Here is a 19,314-nt window from a genome sequence, read left to right on the forward strand (position 1 = left end):
GGCAAGTAACTTATTCAGGGTTACACCAGGTCAGAGTGATGGGCCTAAAATGGCTGACTACTACGCAGTTGTAATACTACGTAGTTCCCTAAACTCCACTCTGCAGACTGGTTCTGACCAGAACAGTAGTAAGTGACAACAGCTGGGTTCGTGTAATTTCATCCAGTATTGGGAAATAGTAAGTAATAAGGGTTGCCAGAACTAGTGATGAAGGATAGGATAGTTCGGGTCAAGAGAAGTGGAGTTGTGTTGCTTCAAGGACCGAGGCCTGGGACCTTTGGGGGGGGAGTCAGTAGAAATGTGCTTTTCCAGCTGTTGTAGAAGTTCATCAACAATATTACCAGCCAAAACACCAAGCACACAGGATGTGGGTGTGATACCGTCATAGAAGTTTCCAGGGCGAGGAATGATCTTCATTTGGGCTATAAGACTGGGAGATTGGGGCTCAGGTCTTTGTCTTTTCCTGTATGTGTTTGTGAACGCACATTATTGCTGAATAAACCATCGAGCTGCCTTGAGCTGCTGAAAGATATTGTGCCTCTGACTACTTTTTACGACCACTTTTTTGACTACTCCTAAAGGACGTCTGTTTTCGATGACAGATCCTCTTGATCTCCAGCATGATCTAATGAGCACAGCCATAGAACGTTCACCCGGCAAATGTGAAGCACATTTCACAGTGGTGCAAATCACGTCCAAAACAATGAGAACACTCCCCCAAATGTGAACCTCTTTTGAATGTGTGCACAACGTCTTTGCACGATGGTCCAATCAATCAACACTCCTGATTGGAAAAAGGAGCAGCGCCATGCAAGCAGACGCGTGGCAACAGAAAACATATTTTGATCGACAACATCCTATGGCATTGCGTCTCCTTTTTGGACGCTGCTTGATTTTGCAGGGATGTCTTTGTCGTTGTTATGGTTTGTACTTTGTATGGTCTGCATGCACAGTACGTGGGATTGTGAAGGGAAAGTGGATAAGAACGTGAAAAAGATTCCGTTCCTGGACATTCAGGCTCTTCGTGACTTTCTCTCTGCATTAGTCATCGCTGATCAAAATGGTTTTCTGTAAAAAAAAGAATTCAGCCCATGTTGTGATGTCTCTATGTATATAATAGCTTACTTTCGTTTTTGTATCAAGTAAATGGCATAGGCATACAAACGTTGGTACACTATGTTAGGGTACTGTATATTGATAGTTGTAGTTCATGTTTTTCATTCAGTTGTGTAGCAGTTTATTGAAAAAGTGTAGCATTAGATATCTAGTTGTTTTTTTGATGGAGCTGTTTGATTTTGACGTGTGTTGTCTATTTGGAGAATTTGCTTTAGTTTGGGTCTGCCAGAAATTGAGAAAAAAGTGTTTGCTGTAAGAGGCCTCTCAGCCTTTTCCCTTCAGCCCAAGACAACATGACAGAGGGTATAATTACAGGCTCCTGCAGGAGTTAGCTGCAGCCAGTGCTGATAAATGCACATTTGAACGTTTCATTCCAACAGTCAATAACATATGCGTGTGAACCAGACGTGAGGCATCCACCTCACCCTCCTGTACTGCACACAGCCTCACACTCCATGAGCCCTGCTATGCTGTCACTTCCTTCCTACCTCTCCTGTCTCTCGTTACATATCTTCTCTGTGCTTTCTTTCTTTCTCTCTCGTTCTGTTTTCTGCCATGTTTACTTTATCCTTCTCTTTGACCATGTTTTGTTCTTTCTTAACCAGCATGCCTCCCTCCCTCCCTCCCTCCCTCCCTCCCTCCCTCCCTCCCTCCCTCCCTCCCTCCCTCCCTCCCTCCCTCCCTCCCTCCCTCCCTCCCTCCCTCCCTCCCTCCCTCCCTGCCTGCCTGCCTGCCTGCCTGCCTGCCTGCCTGCCTGCCTGCCTCCCTCCCTCCCTCCCTCCCTCCCTCCCTCCCTCCCTGCCTGGATGCCTGCCTGCCTGCCTGCCTCCCTGGATGCCTGCCTGCCTGCCTGCCTCCCTCCCTCCCTCCCTCCCTCCCTCCCTCCCTCCCTCCCTCCCTCCCTCCCTCCCTCCCTCCCTCCCTCCCTCCCTCCCTCCCTCCCTCCCTCCCTGCCTGCCTGCCTGCCTGCCTGCCTGCCTGCCTGCCTGCCTGCCTGCCTGCCTGCCTGCCTCCCTCCCTCCCTGCCTGCCTGCCTGCCTGCCTGCCTGCCTGCCTCCCTCCCTCCCTCCCTCCCTCCCTCCCTCCCTCCCTCCCTCCCTCCCTCCCTCCATCCATCCATCCCTCCCTCCCTCCCTCCCTCCCTCCCTCCCTCCCTCCCTCCCTCCCTCCCTGCCTGCCTGCCTGCCTGCCTGCCTGCCTGCCTGCCTGCCTCCCTCCCTCCCTCCCTCCCTCCCTCCCTCCCTCCCTCCCTCCCTCCCTGCCTGGATGCCTGCCTGCCTGCCTGCCTCCCTGGATGCCTGCCTGCCTGCCTCCATCCCTCCCTCATCCCTCCCTCCCTCCCTCACTCCCATCCCTCCCTCCCTGCCTGCCTGCCAGTGCCATGCCTGCCTGCCTGCATCCCTCCATCCATCTCCCTCCCTCCCTCCCTCCCTCAGTCTCCCTCCATCCATCCATCCATCCTCCATCCCTCCATCCATCCCTCCCTCCCATTCCTCCCTCCCTCCCTCCATCCCTGCATGCCATGCCATGCCTGCCTGCCTGCCTCCCTCCATCCCTCCCTCCCTCCCTCCCTCCCTCCCTCCCTGCCTGGATGCCTGCCTGCCATGCCATGCCTCCATGGATGCCTGCCTGCCATGCCATGCCTGCCTGCCTGCCTGCCTCCATCCCTCCATCCCTCCCTCCAGATCCCTCCCTCCCTCCCTCCCTCCCTCCCTCCCTCCCTCCCTCCCTCCCTCCCTCCCTGCCTGCCTGCCTCCCTCCCTCCCTCCCTCCCTCCCTCCCTCCCTCCATCCATCCCTCCATCCATCCATCCATCCCTCCCTCCATCCCTCCCTCCCTCCCTCCCTCCATCCCTCCCTCCCTCCCTCCCTCCCTCCCTCCCTCCCTCCCTGCCTGCCTGCCTGCCTGCCTGCCTGCCTGCCTGCCTGCCTGCCTCCCTCCCTCCCTGCCTGCCTGCCTGCCTGCCTGCCTGCCTGCCTGCCTCCCTCCCTCCCTCCCTCCCTCCCTCCCTCCATCCATCCATCCCTCCCTCCCTCCCTCCCTCCCTCCCTCCCTCCCTCCCTGCCTGCCTGCCTGCCTGCCTGCCTGCCTGCCTGCCTGCCTGCCTCCCTCCCTCCCTCCCTCCCTCCCTCCCTCCCTCCCTCCCTCCCTCCCTGCCTGGATGCCTGCCTGCCTGCCTGCCTCCCTGGATGCCTGCCTGCCTGCCTCCCTCCCTCCCTCCCTCCCTCCCTCCCTCCCTCCCTCCCTCCCTGCCTGCCTGCCTGCCTGCCTGCCTGCCTGCCTGCCTGCCTGCCTCCCTCCCTCCCTCCCTCCCTCCCTCCCTCCCTCCCTCCCTCCCTCCCTCCATCCATCCATCCATCCCTCCCTCCCTCCCTCCCTCCCTCCCTCCCTCCCTCCCTCCCTCCCTCCCTCCCTCCCTCCCTGCCTGCCTGCCTGCCTGCCTGCCTGCCTGCCTGCCTCCCTCCCTCCCTCCCTCCCTCCCTCCCTCCCTCCCTGCCTGGATGCCTGCCTGCCTGCCTGCCTCCCTGGATGCCTGCCTGCCTGCCTGCCTGCCTGCCTGCCTGCCTCCCTCCCTCCCTCCCTCCCTCCCTCCCTCCCTCCCTCCCTCCCTCCCTCCCTCCCTCCCTGCCTGCCTGCCTGCCTCCCTCCCTCCCTCCCTCCCTCCCTCCCTCCCTCCATCCATCCATCCCTCCCTCCCTCCCTCCCTCCCTCCCTCCCTCCCTCCCTCCCTCCCTCCCTCCCTCCCTCCCTCCCTCCCTCCCTCCCTCCCTCCCTCCCTCCCTCCCTCCCTCCCTCCCTCCCTCCCTCCCTGCCTGCCTGCCTGCCTGCCTGCCTGCCTGCCTGCCTGCCTGCCTCCCTCCCTCCCTCCCTCCCTCCCTCCCTCCCTGCCTGGATGCCTGCCTGCCTGCCTGCCTCCCTGGATGCCTGCCTGCCTGCCTGCCTGCCTGCCTGCCTGCCTGCCTGCCTCCCTCCCTGCCTGCCTGCCTGCCTGCCTGCCTCCCTCCCTCCCTCCCTCCCTCCATCCATCCATCCATCCCTCCCTCCCTCCCTCCCTCCCTCAATCCCTCCCTCCCTCCCTCCCTCCCTCCCTCCCTCCCTCCCTCCCTCCCTCCCTGTGTTAAGGTCAGTTGAAGCTCCTCAGTGGGGGGGGAGTTCCCTCCTTTCTCAGCCCACTGGCTGACAAGCCTCTTCTCCCTCAGCATGGAACAACAGTCCACACGGTCCACATGGCCAAGCCCACACAGAGACTCACTGTGTGTGTGTATGTGTGTGTGTGAGAGAGAGAGAGATAGAAGAAGTGAGGGTGAAAGAAAAAGATATGATACGTTCTTGGCCTTATGCCTTATGTCCCTGTGGGTACTGTATATTGGAGTGTGCTTCCCAATACATGTGTCTTTGCATGTGTCTGTGTGTGTGTGTGTGTGTGTGTAAGAATTCGTCAACCTGTGCCAGCCCACTTGAAGACTCATGCAATGTCTCACTCTGTTGTGTGTGTGTGTTTGGTATTTAAGAGAAATCAAAGAAAGAGTAGGAGCTCTACAAACTATTTGGCCTGAGTCTTTGTGTGTGTGTGTGCATGTGTGTGTGTGTGTTTGTAAATGCATGTGTGTGTGTTACGTCTCTGTGTGTCGGGGGCTGGTGGGGTCAGCATGTGTTAGAACAGACCTTGCGGACATTCTGTGTTTACACCAGTTCAAATGCCAGTGTGCCAGTGAGTCACATGACCAGAGGAGAGTAAGAGAGGTGTGTGTTCGAGAGAGAGAGAGAGAGAGAGAGAGAGAGAGAGAGAGAGAGAGAGAGAGAGAGAGAGAGAGAGAGAGAGAGAGAGAGAGAGAGAGGGAGAGAGAGATAGTCGAAGGTGTGGAGGTGGCGTGTGATCTCTGACTACTTCAACAGGTCATTAACTAGTATTGTGCCCTAACCAGGGTCGGACTGGTCATCAGGAGAGTTGGGAGATATCCCGAACGGCCGGTCAAACGGCCGTGGTATAAAGCAAAATAAAAAAAATAGAATAATAATACACGGTCGTGGGCCGGTCTGCGTTTCAAAGTCTTGGCCCTAACACACACACACATGCACACACACATCCCTCTCCCCCGCCCTGTACACACGCACACCACTCAACCGTACACAGTAACGCTGTCTCAAACCACAAACACACACGTATAACACACATGCTACCGTACTCTCTGTCGTAGACAAGCACTGTTACACACACACATGACACAGACATGTCACAACACAGACAGACTGGCCCATGTCTGGGTATGACATTAAGGAGGGGAGGGGGGCCTGACAGCCTCCCTCTGTCAGCTGTTGAATCCAACTGGCACACACACACACACACATATATATATACTCAGGGAGAGATACACACAAACACCCCAAGATCTCTGAGCCCCCCCATGGTGACACCTAATGCCAGCCTGCTGAGCAGACTACCACCCCCAATCCATTAAGGGGCCAAGGAACACTGAGCTCCCAGACACACACACACACACACACACCAACCTCTTTCTCTCTCTCACACACATACACACCCCACACACGCCTCTCTCTCACACACACACACATACACACATACACACCCCCCACACACCTCTCTCTCACACACACACACACACACACACACACCCTTAAACCTCTCTCACACACACAGACATCTCTCTCACACACACACGCTTAAACCTCTCTCTCGTACACACACACATCTCTCTCTCTCACATCAAACACACCAACCTTACACTCACAATCCCCAACACACACACAAACCTCACACACACACACAAACCTCACACGTACACACACAATCTTCACCCGCCCCCCCACCCCCATAACACACCTCACACACATACACACAGAGATGTCATCTCTTTACTTATGTCATGTACTGTACACAGCTTGCAGTCAAAGATGACCTTACAGTGGGCAGACTGTGTGTTATTGTTCTACTGGTTACCTTCATCTCATCACCATGGGGAACAGATGGTGTTCATCATAGGGCTGAAACAGCCTCGACCCCGAGTCACCGAGAGGACTCAGTACTGACTCAACCCATCCCACCCTTAGTGAAACATTGTAGAACACACTTGCAGAAAGACGAACAACCCAAGCACATACTATGTATTTCAGCTATTATGGAAACTTACTGAAATGTTTCTGAATGTGCCTATGTGACATAGGCACACTCAGAAACATTTCAGGAACTTTCCATAATCGCTGAAATATATGTAAAATTAACCAGAACAGGGCCGTTTTATTTTATTTTTCTATTTTTCCAATGTCTTGTTTATTTTATATTAATTATTCATCTCGTGATCAACCGTTGTTTGTTAACCATTTGTAAATAATTAATCATAAGTTTTGATTGCATGACCAGGCACAGAATGTTCTGCAAAAGAACTAAAATAAACCTGTCAGTCTCGCGCGTAACGGCGCGTATAGGGTGATTTGACAGCATCTTTCTCAGCACATCAGCGCGCTGAAAGTTTGCGCAGCTTCCGTTTTCTGATCCATGAAGTAATCTGACAAAAATAGAATATAGAGGTGACAATCACTTTGGTGTATAAAATGATTGGTATGAAAATGTATGCTTTGTATCAGGTCATACCTACAATTCATTCGGGCAATTGGTCCGCATACTGATATGGTCCTGTGGCGTTTAATCATTTAAAACAAGTGTCTTGTTCCATCGCCATACACACAGTCAGATTTGTTATAATATAATAGTGGTGCCCATCTTACTTGAGCATCATATTCATTGAGGTCCTTTGTTTGTCTTTTTTCAATGTTGCTATTCAAGTTGGACATTAGTTGATTGTTTTTCGTCCAAATGCACTTTTCCACCTCCTAAGTTTCTCCTGTCCCCCGCTGTGCGTTCCGACTCCCCGTGTGTGGCTCTTTGGAATACTGCCCTACACCAGCAGTAGGCTACCGCACTGTCAAACACGCCCTTTCTGTAGTTTACTGTCGCTTCCTCCGCTGGGCAACTCATCCCTCCATACCCTCCCCTTCTCCCCGCCCTCGCGAATCTGACCTGCACAGTGACGTAGAGAGAATCCTCCGCTGCCCACATCCGTGGGCGCGAGCTCATCGCAAGTATAAACTGGATCCCGGGATTCTGTCCACCACTCACTCAGTCGCACCGACTCGTTCACCAGAGCTGAACTTCAGCGGAGATAGCAGGCAGTTTCTCGCAACTCAGGCTAACTCGCTTTCGGCTTTGGTTCGAGATGGAGACCCACTCGACTGCGCGGTGCCCTCGGAGGTCCTTCAGCCACAACTTAAAGAGTGAGTAAACCTTGACATGGATGTTCTCAGGCTATAGTTTCATATTTGTGTTTGTTTGTTTTTATAATTTTTTGGGGGGGGGATTTTGTTTTATTTGAAACCAAACAGCACTGACATATTTGCATGTTTTGCTGGCAACTCTTCTGCATCGAAAAGTACGTGAATTGACATGAAAAATGTATGCTTTTGCCCATCTACTGATAGAATGACTTTTTGCGCACAGTGTAATGTTTTATTACTACGATGCTATAAGCCTTAATTGTCTGTAAACCATGTTCCCTCAACTTCACATGAGTTGTTGCAATGTTTTGGAAATCACTGACTTTTTTAAGCAGACAAGAAATTCTGGAAACGATGTAGCTATTTCAGACTAGCGCACATGCACACCTGTCTATCACGCACGTACATTGACCGTGTTGTTAACGGGTCACAAGGTGGGGTCGTTGGAAAATCTTACGCAGCCTGATGAATGGGGAACGTGATAATTTTTTAATGCAACGTACATTTACCACTTTGTGTCCCGTTATCCGAGCTTGCCAAACCGCTGCTTAATAATTTACGCTGAGGAAAACCGATCCGGGTCCTGTTTCCATGTTTTATGCGTGGTCGTACACCGTAACCACTTTAGTATTCAACCTTTTTTTTGTGTGTCGTTGGCTCAAGAATTTAGTCTACCGGAGGAAGAAAATCCGTTCAACACTTGGCTCGCGTGATGAACGTGGCTGCCCTTACTCTAGTTTTATTTAAATTGTGAACTTGGCAAAACTTGTAGATCTGCATGAAGCAGTGAAACATGATCCGTCAGGAAGAATAGACAATTTCTGTTATCTCATTTCTAATAAATGAGTTCTGTAAACTCTGAAACTCATTCATCAAGTTCCCTGCAAGTTTATCGAACTAAACTGACCATATAATCTTCAAGCAACATTTTACAGCCTTCAAATATATCATAATATATATATCAGTGCTAGTGCTAAATGTATTAAACCTGTTGTGTTTGTGTTTGTAGGTGGACTCACCTTGTGGCTGGTGCTGTGGTTGGTGGTGGTGAAGCCAGGCGGAGCAGGGGCTTGTCCAAGGCTGTGTGTGTGTTACCCCACCCCCATGACGGTCAGCTGCCAGTCCCAAAACTACACCACCGTGCCCGTCGGCGTGCCCTACGACTCCCAGCGCGTCTTCCTGCAGAACAACCGCATCACGGAGCTCCGTGCCGACTCTTTCGGCTTCGAGACTCAGGTGAGAACCCTTGCCTCTGTGTGTGTGTGTGTGTGTGTGTGTGAGCAGCACTGCGTTACATAATGCATTTTGCTGATCGATGAGAAGAGTGTCTCCTCACAACTATCACTACTATCATGCCTCATTATCTTCTCTATCTCCCTACTCCTTGCTCTGCCACCCACCCACACACACACCCACACACGCCACACATCTGCAGGTCCTGTGGCTCTACTCCAACAACATCACGTGGATTGAGGCTGGAGCCTTCAGTAACCTGCGCGTTCTAGAAGAGCTGGACCTGGGAGACAATCCGCTGCTCCAGCGGCTGGAGGGCGGGGCCTTCCGGGGTCTGGAGAAGCTGCAGAGCTTGCACATGCACCGCTGCAAGCTGGCCGCTCTCCCTCACGACCTCTTCCACAAACTCTATAGCCTGCAGTTCCTCTACCTGCAGGTAGGGACAGGATATGTACACAAATGTACAGACACACACACACATACAAGCACACAAACAAACGCACTCGAGGGATGTGTTTTCAAACAGTCTCACAGACAACATGATTCCCACACAAACAGGATTTGATTTGTAACACACACAGACATACAAATACTGCAGCGGCTACTGACAGTCACGGGAGGCTGTTAAAGTGTTTAAAGTGTAAAACTCCCTCTGCCTGCAGGAGAACCAGCTCCACTTCCTCCAGGACGACCTGTTCTCCGACCTGGTGAACCTCACCCACCTCTTCCTGCACGGGAACCGCATCCGCACGCTGTCCGAGAACGTGTTCCGCGGCCTGGTCAACCTGGACCGCCTCCTGCTCCACGACAACCGCATCCGTCAGGTGAACCGCCGCGCATTCCGCGACCTCGGCCGGCTGACCATCCTCTACCTGTTCAACAACTCCCTGTCGGAGCTACCGGGCCAGGCCATGAAAGACGCCACGTCGGTCCAGTTCCTCCGCCTCAACGGCAACCCGTGGTCGTGCGGCTGCGAGGCGCGCCCCCTGTGGGAGTGGTTCCGCGAGGCCCGCATCTCCTCCTCCGAGCTGATGTGCTCCTCCCCGTCTCCCCGCCGCGGCACCGACCTACGCTTCCTGCGCGAGATGGACTTTGCCCCCTGCCCCCTGCCCGACCCGGGCTCTCTGGCCGGCTCCACCACCACCACCTTCAGCACCAAGACCCGCTGGTGGTTCTCCAAGCACAAGCCTGTGGCCTCCTCCAAGGGGATCTTCCAGAAGAGCTCGGAGACGGTCAAGGCATTCCCCTTCTCCTCCAACAAGCCCCAGCACCCCTCCAAACCGTCCTCCACCTCCTTCTCCTCCTCCAAGTACGAGCTGACCGAGGAGGAGGTGGCCCTGCCCAAGCTCGACCCGGAGGAGTACTGGGCCAACTACGGCAACGAAGACGCCTCCATCCGCTGCTTCGAGCTCGAGTGCCCGCCTGGCTACGACAACTCGGACCTGCCCTCCTCCTCCTCCCCGACTCCGTCCTTCCTCTCTCTCTTCTCCCTGGCGGTACTGACTCTCTCCCTTCACCTCCTCTTGGGCTGAACCCCTCCCCCCCACCACCACTTCAGGCGCCGTTTTCTCCACCTGTTTCCTTCCCACCTCTTTCTCCTTCACTCACCTGGATCTTGAATCCTTTCAGTTCCTCCCCCTGAACCCTAGGGGGTGCTCTACACTGATGCAGGAGACAGGCAGGCGGAAGGGAGTTGCCCTACAGGGGCGTAGCTGAGGTGCAGTATTAGATTGGTAGACAATGCTGCTGATACAAGCTCATTAGAGTAGCAGGTTGTAGTGCCATGACGATGATGATGCTGATGATGACGTGTTATGGAACACAAGGCACCTCAGCCAAGCTCAGACACCCTACACACACAAACATTACGCACAACTCACACACCCATGTAACGCACACTCAAACACACTTTATCCTGTACACAGCTCTTTGTAAGCTGGTGAGGTTTTAGGAATTCAAGCACCACAGCATGTACCGGCAGCAAACAACGCAGGCGTTGTGATGTTTTGTCTCCAGCTATTTTGTACGGCGCTCATTGCCCGCACGCATCCATCACAAACAGTGCTTGCTGCTCTGCCAGGAAAAGACCGACAAGATTTGACAGCCCTCTCCTGTCTCAGTCAGATGACATCACTCTGGTGTCTGCCGCCGATTGTTCACCCTGTGCTTTTTAACCTTAGAGACCTCGATTGCTAGGGCAACGATCCGAGCACACGAACAGAGGAGGAGAAAGAGAAGAAGTCAGGATGGCGGAGTACAGATTATGAACCAATCAGGGACTGTTTTAGATTCATATAAAAATCAAAAGTACAGACAAATGACGCATTGATGAAAGTGAAAGAGAAAAAAGTACAAATTGACAACATTTGAAAGAGAGTGCTAGAAAGAGAGAGAGAGAGAGAGAGAGAGGTTTCGGAGGAAATCCTGGCAGTTTAGGTCAGGGCAGGGTGCCATGAAAAATTAGGTCTCTTTTCCAAACTGCCAGATTAAATCTTGTTATTCCTGCACACGCCTGCGAAAGCTACCACACTGTACATATTTTGCACTGCTACTGTACATAGACATATACTCGTGACCTATGGTACATACATGACACTGCTGTGTAGTTTAGTGTATGAAGCCCATGCTTCAAACTTTTTAAAGGTTAGTTCTGGATCTTTTCTTTAGGGATTCTTGCCATGGTAAGGGTCTCTGCAGTATGCTGTTCATCGTTAGGATAGTTCAAGTCTCTAACAGAGACAGGAAATTCAAAACGTGGTACAGTATGGAAACCTTTAGTTCATCCTTCTGTCTATCCCTTCCTGACCACCCCCCCCCCCACACACACACACACACACACACACACCTTTTACAGCCACACACACACAGACATATTTGTTTTTGAGTGTTGACACAATTTGTCTTCAGAGTGACATTTTAGATTTGTGTGAGGTAGTACTATTATCAGTACTGAGGGAGTACTGATAATTCACGCTCTTTACGCACACACGCACACCCATACAATCCATTAACTGCTCGAGATAAAAGCCTGCTCTGTTCTATTTGTGTGATATCCGGGCATGTGTTGGGAGTTGGAAACAGCCCATCTGCTGTCTGAAGCCAGGGTCTCTATGACCAGTATCAGTCTGGTCCACGTGATTCAGACCTGCTATGGGTAGGCACAGATGAGGAGTGTCCCCATGCACCTTTTGACTGAGTGTGTGAGAGTGTGCGTGTGTCTCAGTGTTCGTGTGCACAGTAGATCGCATGAGTGTGTGTGTGTGTGTGTGTGTGTGTTGGGCCCTCTGTATGTGGGTGTTTGTATGCACAGGAGATTGAAGGATTGTGTGTCAACACCCTTTTCTCATGTGCTGTGTATAAAATGTTGCTAGTTATATGATAACAAGCTTGCATTCTTTATTAGCCCCGTTGGCATGCGGCCATACTAATGTCTGGCAGAAAGATAACAATGTTTATCTTTCACCCCATGAATGATAACTGATTCACACCAAACCTCACCTAGTGATTGCAGGCATGTTGGTTGATTATGCAATCTGTTTGTAACTCCTTCCTCCCCTTTGACTAAAACCAGAAAGAAAACTGTGAAACTGTTTCATCTTTTATTTTCAATGGAAGCAGTGAATAAAAATTTGTACTACAAAAACAAAAAGTTCTCTCTGGATTTCCTTTACAAGGCCATTATTCCAAGTGCATACGAAGAACCAGCACAGAAAGATGAAAGACACACGCACACACATACATGTATGAATGTAACCTCTCGTTCCCACAAGAATAGCTTTAAAGAGACCAATATTGGTCTAAGAACCGGATGTTGCAGGGAAAGGAGTGCAGGGAGGACATTTGACCTTGTGCCAAGTGTGTTTAAGGAAGATTCTGCAACCTTACCCATCTGGGCCTGCCAAGACAGGACTGGCAGAGCCCAGGCTGAAGATAAGAGGACGCTGCCATCAGCTTCTCCTGCCTAGCAATGACTGAGCCAAACCTCAAAGCTATTAAAGCTATCAAAAGGTATTAGCGACTCACTGACAACAATGTAGAATGCTCATTTAACTGTACTGTGAACTATCTATGATTATCAATGTGATAATCTTGCTTGCAGCTTGAAACATGAAACACTTTTACTTTGAAAGAACGGGTGAAAGAAAGTCATGAATACTACACTGCAAACCTCACCTGTCCAGTGAAGTGATTAGTGATGAGTTTAAACAGTCTAATTGTTGATGGACGAAGGACAAGGATGGCTTGGTGGTTCACTCGCTGACAGATGGAGGAAAAGTGCAGGCTGAAAGTGTTCTTAATTATGGCTTCATCTTAAGTCTTAATCTGCTTTAAACCCTCAAAGTTATTTTTGGAAGTTGGACTGTGTGTGAGAGTGTGTGTGTCGGTGCGTGTGTTTGCGTGTGTGTGTGTGTAAGGGTGTGTGTGTGCAACAGTTGGCATGAGTGTCGACAGCTCTAACACAACTCTCCATCATCTTCCTCCCCTCCCTGTTCTCCACACCTCCTCTCCCCCATTTCAGGGTCCTTCACACGGACAGAAGGCAGCTATATTGAGGAAGGACTTATTAAAAGGCGAGGTCTGTATTGGGCGCCTCTGTGACACGGGGGAGATGGTTCTGACAGGGGGAGGCAGGTCAGGGTGAAACGGCGACATCTTGAACCGGATTCAAAACACCCCCTCAACAGATCCACTCCGCAAAAGATGACCGATGTTCTCATAAAAGATGATTGATGCCCTCTCTCTTTCACCCACACACACACACACACACCACACACACACACACACACACACACACACACACACACATGCAAACAGATCCAAACAGACCCGCACGCACCCTCTCCTTCAACAGGATGTACAGCTCAGTTTTCTTCTCACCCGTCACACCTAACTCCCCTCTTTTTTCTCGATACACTCCTCTCCTTCTTTGTAAGAAACCTCACTCCCTCAGTTTGTCTCGCGCCACGTAAGTCATCAACCTCGCATGTCTTCTCTGCTCTAGCTCGCCTCTGGTACAGAACTTTCGTTTTACATGCACCAGGCTTCTTCTGCCAAAAAGTCCACAAATCCCCTCACTATCAAAGACCCAACAGGTTAGCGGCTTCAAGTTTCGATACATCTTTGCATATCTTGCATCTACTGCATGGTAATTCAAGGTTTAAAATGCAATTCTTGATGTTAACTGTTATGGTAACCAATCAATGCAATAACCTAATCTTGACATGTGGAGGAAGTGTTGCAACCTTGTTGCGTTAGCTGGTTGAGTTAGCCGCAGCTCTCGACCTACAGATGGTCCTGGATTCAAACCCAGCAGAGTGCCTGGCAAGACACTGTCTGAACCTGTTCAGCCGTGGCCAAAAGTATTGGGAGCGACACACATTTTGTGTTTGCAAAGCTTGCTGGTCCTTGGCATAAAATGACATATTTTCATAATTTCATCAGCACAGGGGAAAGTGTAAAGTAGTTCTCGCCAGGTGAAATCACTCTATCATTCTGATTGTATTTTAAGAGCAGTTGACTGAGGTAAAAGAGGGGACTATTTGCGTATATTTTCGCCCCGAAAAAACTTTAAAGAATAAGAAATGGGCCTTATTGTATTTTATAGAAACATGTGAAACGTCAAAACATTTTCCTCAAATACTGAACCAGCAAACTTTGCAAAACACAACATTTGTCATTGCCAAAACTTATGGCCATGACCGTATGTTGTATTATATATGTTGTAAGTCCATGTTTGTCTGCTCCGGCTTCACCCACAGGTGTCTGATGTGTCACCCTCATTAGTTCTGACTGGGCTCAGGATGGGTGCAGCACTAGCCATTAGCAGACCCCGCAGACTTGGATGTTTGTTTGTCACACGGCGTCTACTCCTCCTCTGGGTTTTCTTTGTACTTTGTCTCTCCCTGAATCGCTCCCTTTCTTCTTCCCTTTTGTCTGCTCGTCGCTCTCTCTGCAACGTTCTCCGACAGCCCCATCACCACCAACACAGCGCTCTTTATTTCTCTCTCTCTTTCTCTGTCTGTCCTCCCCCCCGCGTCTCTTGCACCCTCGTCAAAATCCCCCCCACCTTTTTTCATTTTTCTCCCTCTCTTCTCTCTCTCTCTCCCTCCCTTCCTCTCTCTCTCTCCCAGATGGCTGTGCTGTCTTGGCTGCACAGCCAGAGACTCTGAGTCTGCTTGCGTGTGTTGGCGTGTCGTTGGCGTGTTTGGTGACGTGTGTCCTCACATGCGTGTGTTATTCACCAAACCTTGGGGTGACGTCAGTGGAACCAGAGAGGAAAGGCAGGAAGAGTTATGGGAGATTTTCAGAAGAGGAGAAGGATTTAATGGGATCCATTCTGTCTCTGTGGTATTATGATTAAGTCTTCCCTTGTTGGATTCTGACCAATAGCGTCACCACTCAAAGATACTTTGTCAATTTTATCAATCGCTGAAAGTTGAGCAGGTGACCAATCACGTTATCCCCTGTTGAGTCTAGGGATTCATCCATGCACATGATGTCACTTAGCTAGAAAGCAAAGAGCAATTTTTGCAAACATAATTATTTTTTCAAAACACAGCACCAAACTGGAACATTGACTCAAACGAAAACAAACAACGCACAAATTTGACATCACACACTGACCACAACAAATACAAACTGCAACAATTATTATTTGTTGAGACTACAGTAAAACAGAAACATATTCAGTAACAAAAGGCTTTCTTCATCAGCATTCCCGCTCGCAATGTAGAACAGAAACTATCTCCTTACATGTTACATTACAGGGTGTGTGGCATGCATGCATCAGAACTGACTGATGGTTGAACAACTGTGCAAAGAAGTTCTGCACGGTCAGAAGAGGTTCACAGTTTTGGGAGGAGAAATGTGCATGATTAACTGGACATCCAGTTATACAACACAAGGCCTCCACTGAGAGGAGTGTTGATTAGAAGTGTCTATATTCATTACGTTTAAATATCTTTGGACAAAGCAGTTACCTACAGGAGGAAAATAGATAAATAATATTCATACTGAAATGAAATCACAACATAGAGATTGGAGAGCGAGAGGTGAGAGGGCTGTGCGAAACCTTATTTTTGGCACTATCGTCATCAGCACAGGCATCAACCACGCACGTGTCACACACATGCGTACAAATGCAAATACTGTGCACGTGTGTGCACACAACATGTGCGGGTTATCAATATGTGGAGGTTGGAGCTTTGGGAGGTTCATCTAGTCTGCGTCACAATGCAAGGCAAAAAAAAGAGAGGGTAGGATGGAGAGATGGGGCGGAGGGTACATCTGTGCGGGTTTGTGGACCCCTTTTAGGCTTTGATAAAGAGCTAAATATACACTCCAGCAGCCGGCCTGACAGACTGAGATCAGGAGGAGGAGGAGGGGGGGCTATGCTGGAAAGCGAGGAAGACACAGAGAGTGAGAGAGTTATGAATACAGTTGAACCCAAACTGAGAGAAAGAAAAAGTGTGACTAAGATGCAGTATGGTCACAGTATGTGTGTGTGAAAGTGAATGGAGGAGTCTTTCTGTGACTAAGTGTCACCTCGCCTCCGTGCGAGAGGTATAGCCCTCGGTTCTTGGCAGCACCAAGACAACACACTTGGGACTTTCATTCACAACAAAGGACCATGAACGGTAGCTGGGTTTACAGTCTGCTATTCCTGGAGCATCGTGTTTACCATCTAAATGAAAGTACACAAACACATATTGTTGGGATCACATTGTTTCTCTGTCTCTCTCTCCCTGGTGTCCTTCCATCCCTCTATCACACGTTTGTTTCCAAAGATCTCCTCCACTCTCCAAACTCGTTGATCCTTTCATCTTCACTCTTTCCAGTTTGTTCCTCCTCTGTGGTCCTGCGTTGCCATGGTGTGACGTCTTTCACGGTTTAATTAATGATTTGGTCTAATCTGGGGATGAGTTCCTAAACCCAAATCTCCTACTCCCTCGGCATGTTGTCGTCTTCATAGCTGTGGCCAAGCAGAGACCTGCAGATTTAGCATTTTGCCAAGGACAATAGGACCCTGAGGTTTTGACTCTTTGGAACTATTTTGTAGACTTTGTGTCAAAGTCCCGAGCACCATTGACATAATAAAGTTACACCTACGATTATGACTTGTGATTGGTTGGTTGTTTGGTGTGTCAACATCAAGAAACCCAACAAGTTTATAAATTAAATCAACCATCAGACTTTATATTTACCATTAGCACTTGGTTTAAATTAGTATTTTCGCCACCAAAAATTCCTGCTCCCAAACAGTTGACAAAGTCCATTCCCTGGTGCCTCTTGCATGAAGTTAATTTAGCACGTCGTCCCGTAGAAATTCAGGTAACTGAAATTAAAATGCTTTATCCAAAACTTGTTGTAGACGTCTGTCATTAATGCTGACAGGTCCAGAATCTTATGTTGTATACATTTAATTAGCTAATAACTGTTCTTTACATGTCATTCCTATACATAACAATTTGTTAAAGTTACGACCGTTTGTCGACGAGTTCGAGGTGGTTGTGAAGGGCAAGATGAACCGTATAACAGTACAGGTGGCCAAAGGGTGCTTGTTGAACAAAAATAAAACGAGTTTGGGCATTTTGTCTGGTGAAAGTAGGTTGGTTTAATTCTGAGCGATAATAAACTTGGCATTAGCCTAATCTATTTTGCTCAAATTTGTATTGAAGTAGCAGACCTAACCATACAATTAGCAAGCGCCCCACCCCATAATGACCGGGTTTCCCAGATTCGTTAAGAAGCTCTTAAGCGTTAAGAGCTTCGAAACCCGGCCAATAACAGTTTCGCTGGTGAAACTTCTCGACCCTTAAAATCCTATTTGGAACGTTCAACTCTGACGAACAGACATCCCAACCTGCAGAGACTCATTTCAGGGAGGTGGCTCTTACCACCCCCCCACCCCCCAGGGCGCAATCCGGACGCATGATGTACCCCCTCAACCAGCACCTACCCCCCCCCCCCCCCCCCCCCCGGAACTTCCGGGAGACTTGGGATGTCTGCGATAATAACGCGCCAAAGTTTGCACCTTTTCTCAAGAAGTCAACAACAATGGCGTCCCGTGCTAAAGCAGGTAAGTAGATGGATAAACTCAGAAAAGCTACTGTTGGTGACCTTCAAATTTTCTAAATCATGAGATTATGAAACGTTAGCAGTTAACATGTTTACATTTTGGATTTTAGTAAATTAATTTAAATATAATTTGATGCGAGATGGGTAGATCATCAAACCTTGACGACGATATGCAAACCAGATACTTATATAAAAGATACGTCTATAAATGGATTGCATTCATAAATCAATCTTTGAGCAGGTCGTGTGTTGAAGCGCAAGGCAGCCGCTGAAGTGGACACGGTGGAGCAGACCGAAGTTGTAGACGGAAAGAAAAGCAAAGCAGAGCAGGAATCAGAGAACGTGACCGAGGAGGGCCAGAGGGTGCTGATTGAACACTGGTAAGGAAAATAATCGGTGGTTTCAGTGTTCATCCCATAGTTAATATAACGGTACATCCATGATGTAAACATCAATACCCTGCTCTTACACACATACCATATCCTACAAGATATGCAATGCCATCATTCAGTATGTTAGGGCTGACATGAATTCATTTGCCATTTTATATATTCAACAAGTGATCATTTGACATAGACACAAACGTAAAACCATCACTGATGATGGTTTTTATTGTTGTGGTTCTGCAGCAAGAGCTGACGAGTGTACGGCCGGAACGCTGAGGGGGTGAAGGTGGCCCTCACAGCCGCTTTTCCGGAGCTGAAGGTGTTCCTCAACCCCCAGAAGCCCAGAAGGAACAGCTTTGAAATCACCCTGGTAGAGGAGGGAGGGAAAGGTGAGCAGGCCTCTCGTCACGCCTCAGGTGCCAGATGGCAGATAGAATTGCAGCTGTTGATGGATATGAAATACACAGAGGGACCATCACTGTGCAAATAGGTCTGCGTGCACCCAAATGTCATCCCTCCTTTAGTAAACACCACACTGTACCTCTGTTTGCTGTAGAGGTGTGCATCTGGTCAGGGGTCAAGAAAGGCCCACCGCGCAAGCTGAAGTTTCCGGAGCCTGAGGTGGTTGTATCTGCTCTAGAAAAGGCTCTCAAGGTGGATTAGACACAAATGAAGGTCAGTTTGTGCTGACCTTTGTCTTGCTCCAATAACCAGTGGGGAAACCGCTTTACAAATGAGGAATATCACTGGCTCCATTCGATTGCAAGTTACAATGACAATTGAGCTGTATACTGATTGTACGATAGTCTCTACATATTCATTATCTATTTGACAGTTTCTCCAGTTTGACAGATTCTCCAGTTGTAGTTTTGATTCTCAAATCATCTCTCCTATTCAGGCTGTTATCCAGGGGTTGGTGGCTGCAGGGTGTACTATGATGAGGGCTGACCAATGGGGCTAATCCCCCAGTCTCCCCTCTGATGACCAGCTCCGAGCTCCCAGGACCTGGATACACAGTGACATCTAGTGGTTCTTGCTGTTTTCTGATGTTTCAATGTTTTAAAGGTGCACTAAACTTCCATTGCATCTCATTTGTAATAGTTTCACATGGTAAACATTGTTTTTTTTCTGCACTGTTTTATATTGTATGTGTTCATGTTGAAATAAACAGGTAATTTTTTTGATGCCTTTCACCTATGTGGTTTGGGTA

At 49.5% G+C, this 19,314-nt stretch overlaps 2 protein-coding genes across 2 annotated transcripts; both read left to right on the forward strand.

Moving 5' to 3' along the window:
* The first annotated feature begins 7,251 nt into the window (after positions 1–7,251).
* Positions 7,252–12,289, forward strand: rtn4rl2b (reticulon 4 receptor-like 2b). Its single transcript, XM_084696276.1, has 4 exons — positions 7,252–7,407; positions 8,417–8,643; positions 8,843–9,076; positions 9,303–12,289. Exons 1-4 carry the CDS (start codon positions 7,350–7,352, stop codon positions 10,170–10,172), a joined length of 1,389 nt encoding a protein of 462 aa, XP_084552402.1. The 5' UTR covers positions 7,252–7,349; the 3' UTR covers positions 10,173–12,289.
* A 5,408-nt stretch (positions 12,290–17,697) lies between these two features.
* On the forward strand, positions 17,698–19,301 carry selenoh (selenoprotein H). The gene is made up of 5 exons (XM_084698316.1): positions 17,698–17,719; positions 17,960–18,098; positions 18,348–18,493; positions 18,661–18,779; positions 19,003–19,301. The coding sequence occupies exons 1-4, from the start codon at positions 17,698–17,700 to the stop codon at positions 18,765–18,767; spliced, it is 414 nt and encodes a 137-aa protein (XP_084554442.1). The 3' UTR covers positions 18,768–18,779; positions 19,003–19,301.
* Positions 19,302–19,314: the final 13 nt, after the last annotated feature.

Source organism: Hypomesus nipponensis, chromosome 1, assembly GCF_054491055.1.
Source record: "Hypomesus nipponensis isolate SF chromosome 1, ASM5449105v1, whole genome shotgun sequence".
NCBI classification, from domain to species: domain Eukaryota; kingdom Metazoa; phylum Chordata; class Actinopteri; order Osmeriformes; family Osmeridae; genus Hypomesus; species Hypomesus nipponensis.

Bases quoted from the DNA above. Each gene is read 5' to 3' on its own strand.
- rtn4rl2b (XM_084696276.1), top strand. From the start codon at position 7,350: ATGGAGACCCACTCGACTGCGCGGTGCCCTCGGAGGTCCTTCAGCCAC. The intron at 7,408-8,416 runs GTGAGTAAACCT...TTGTGTTTGTAG, and splicing joins CTTCAGCCACAACTTAAAGA to GTGGACTCACCTTGTGGCTG. The intron at 9,077-9,302 runs GTAGGGACAGGA...CTCTGCCTGCAG, and splicing joins TGCAGTTCCTCTACCTGCAG to GAGAACCAGCTCCACTTCCT.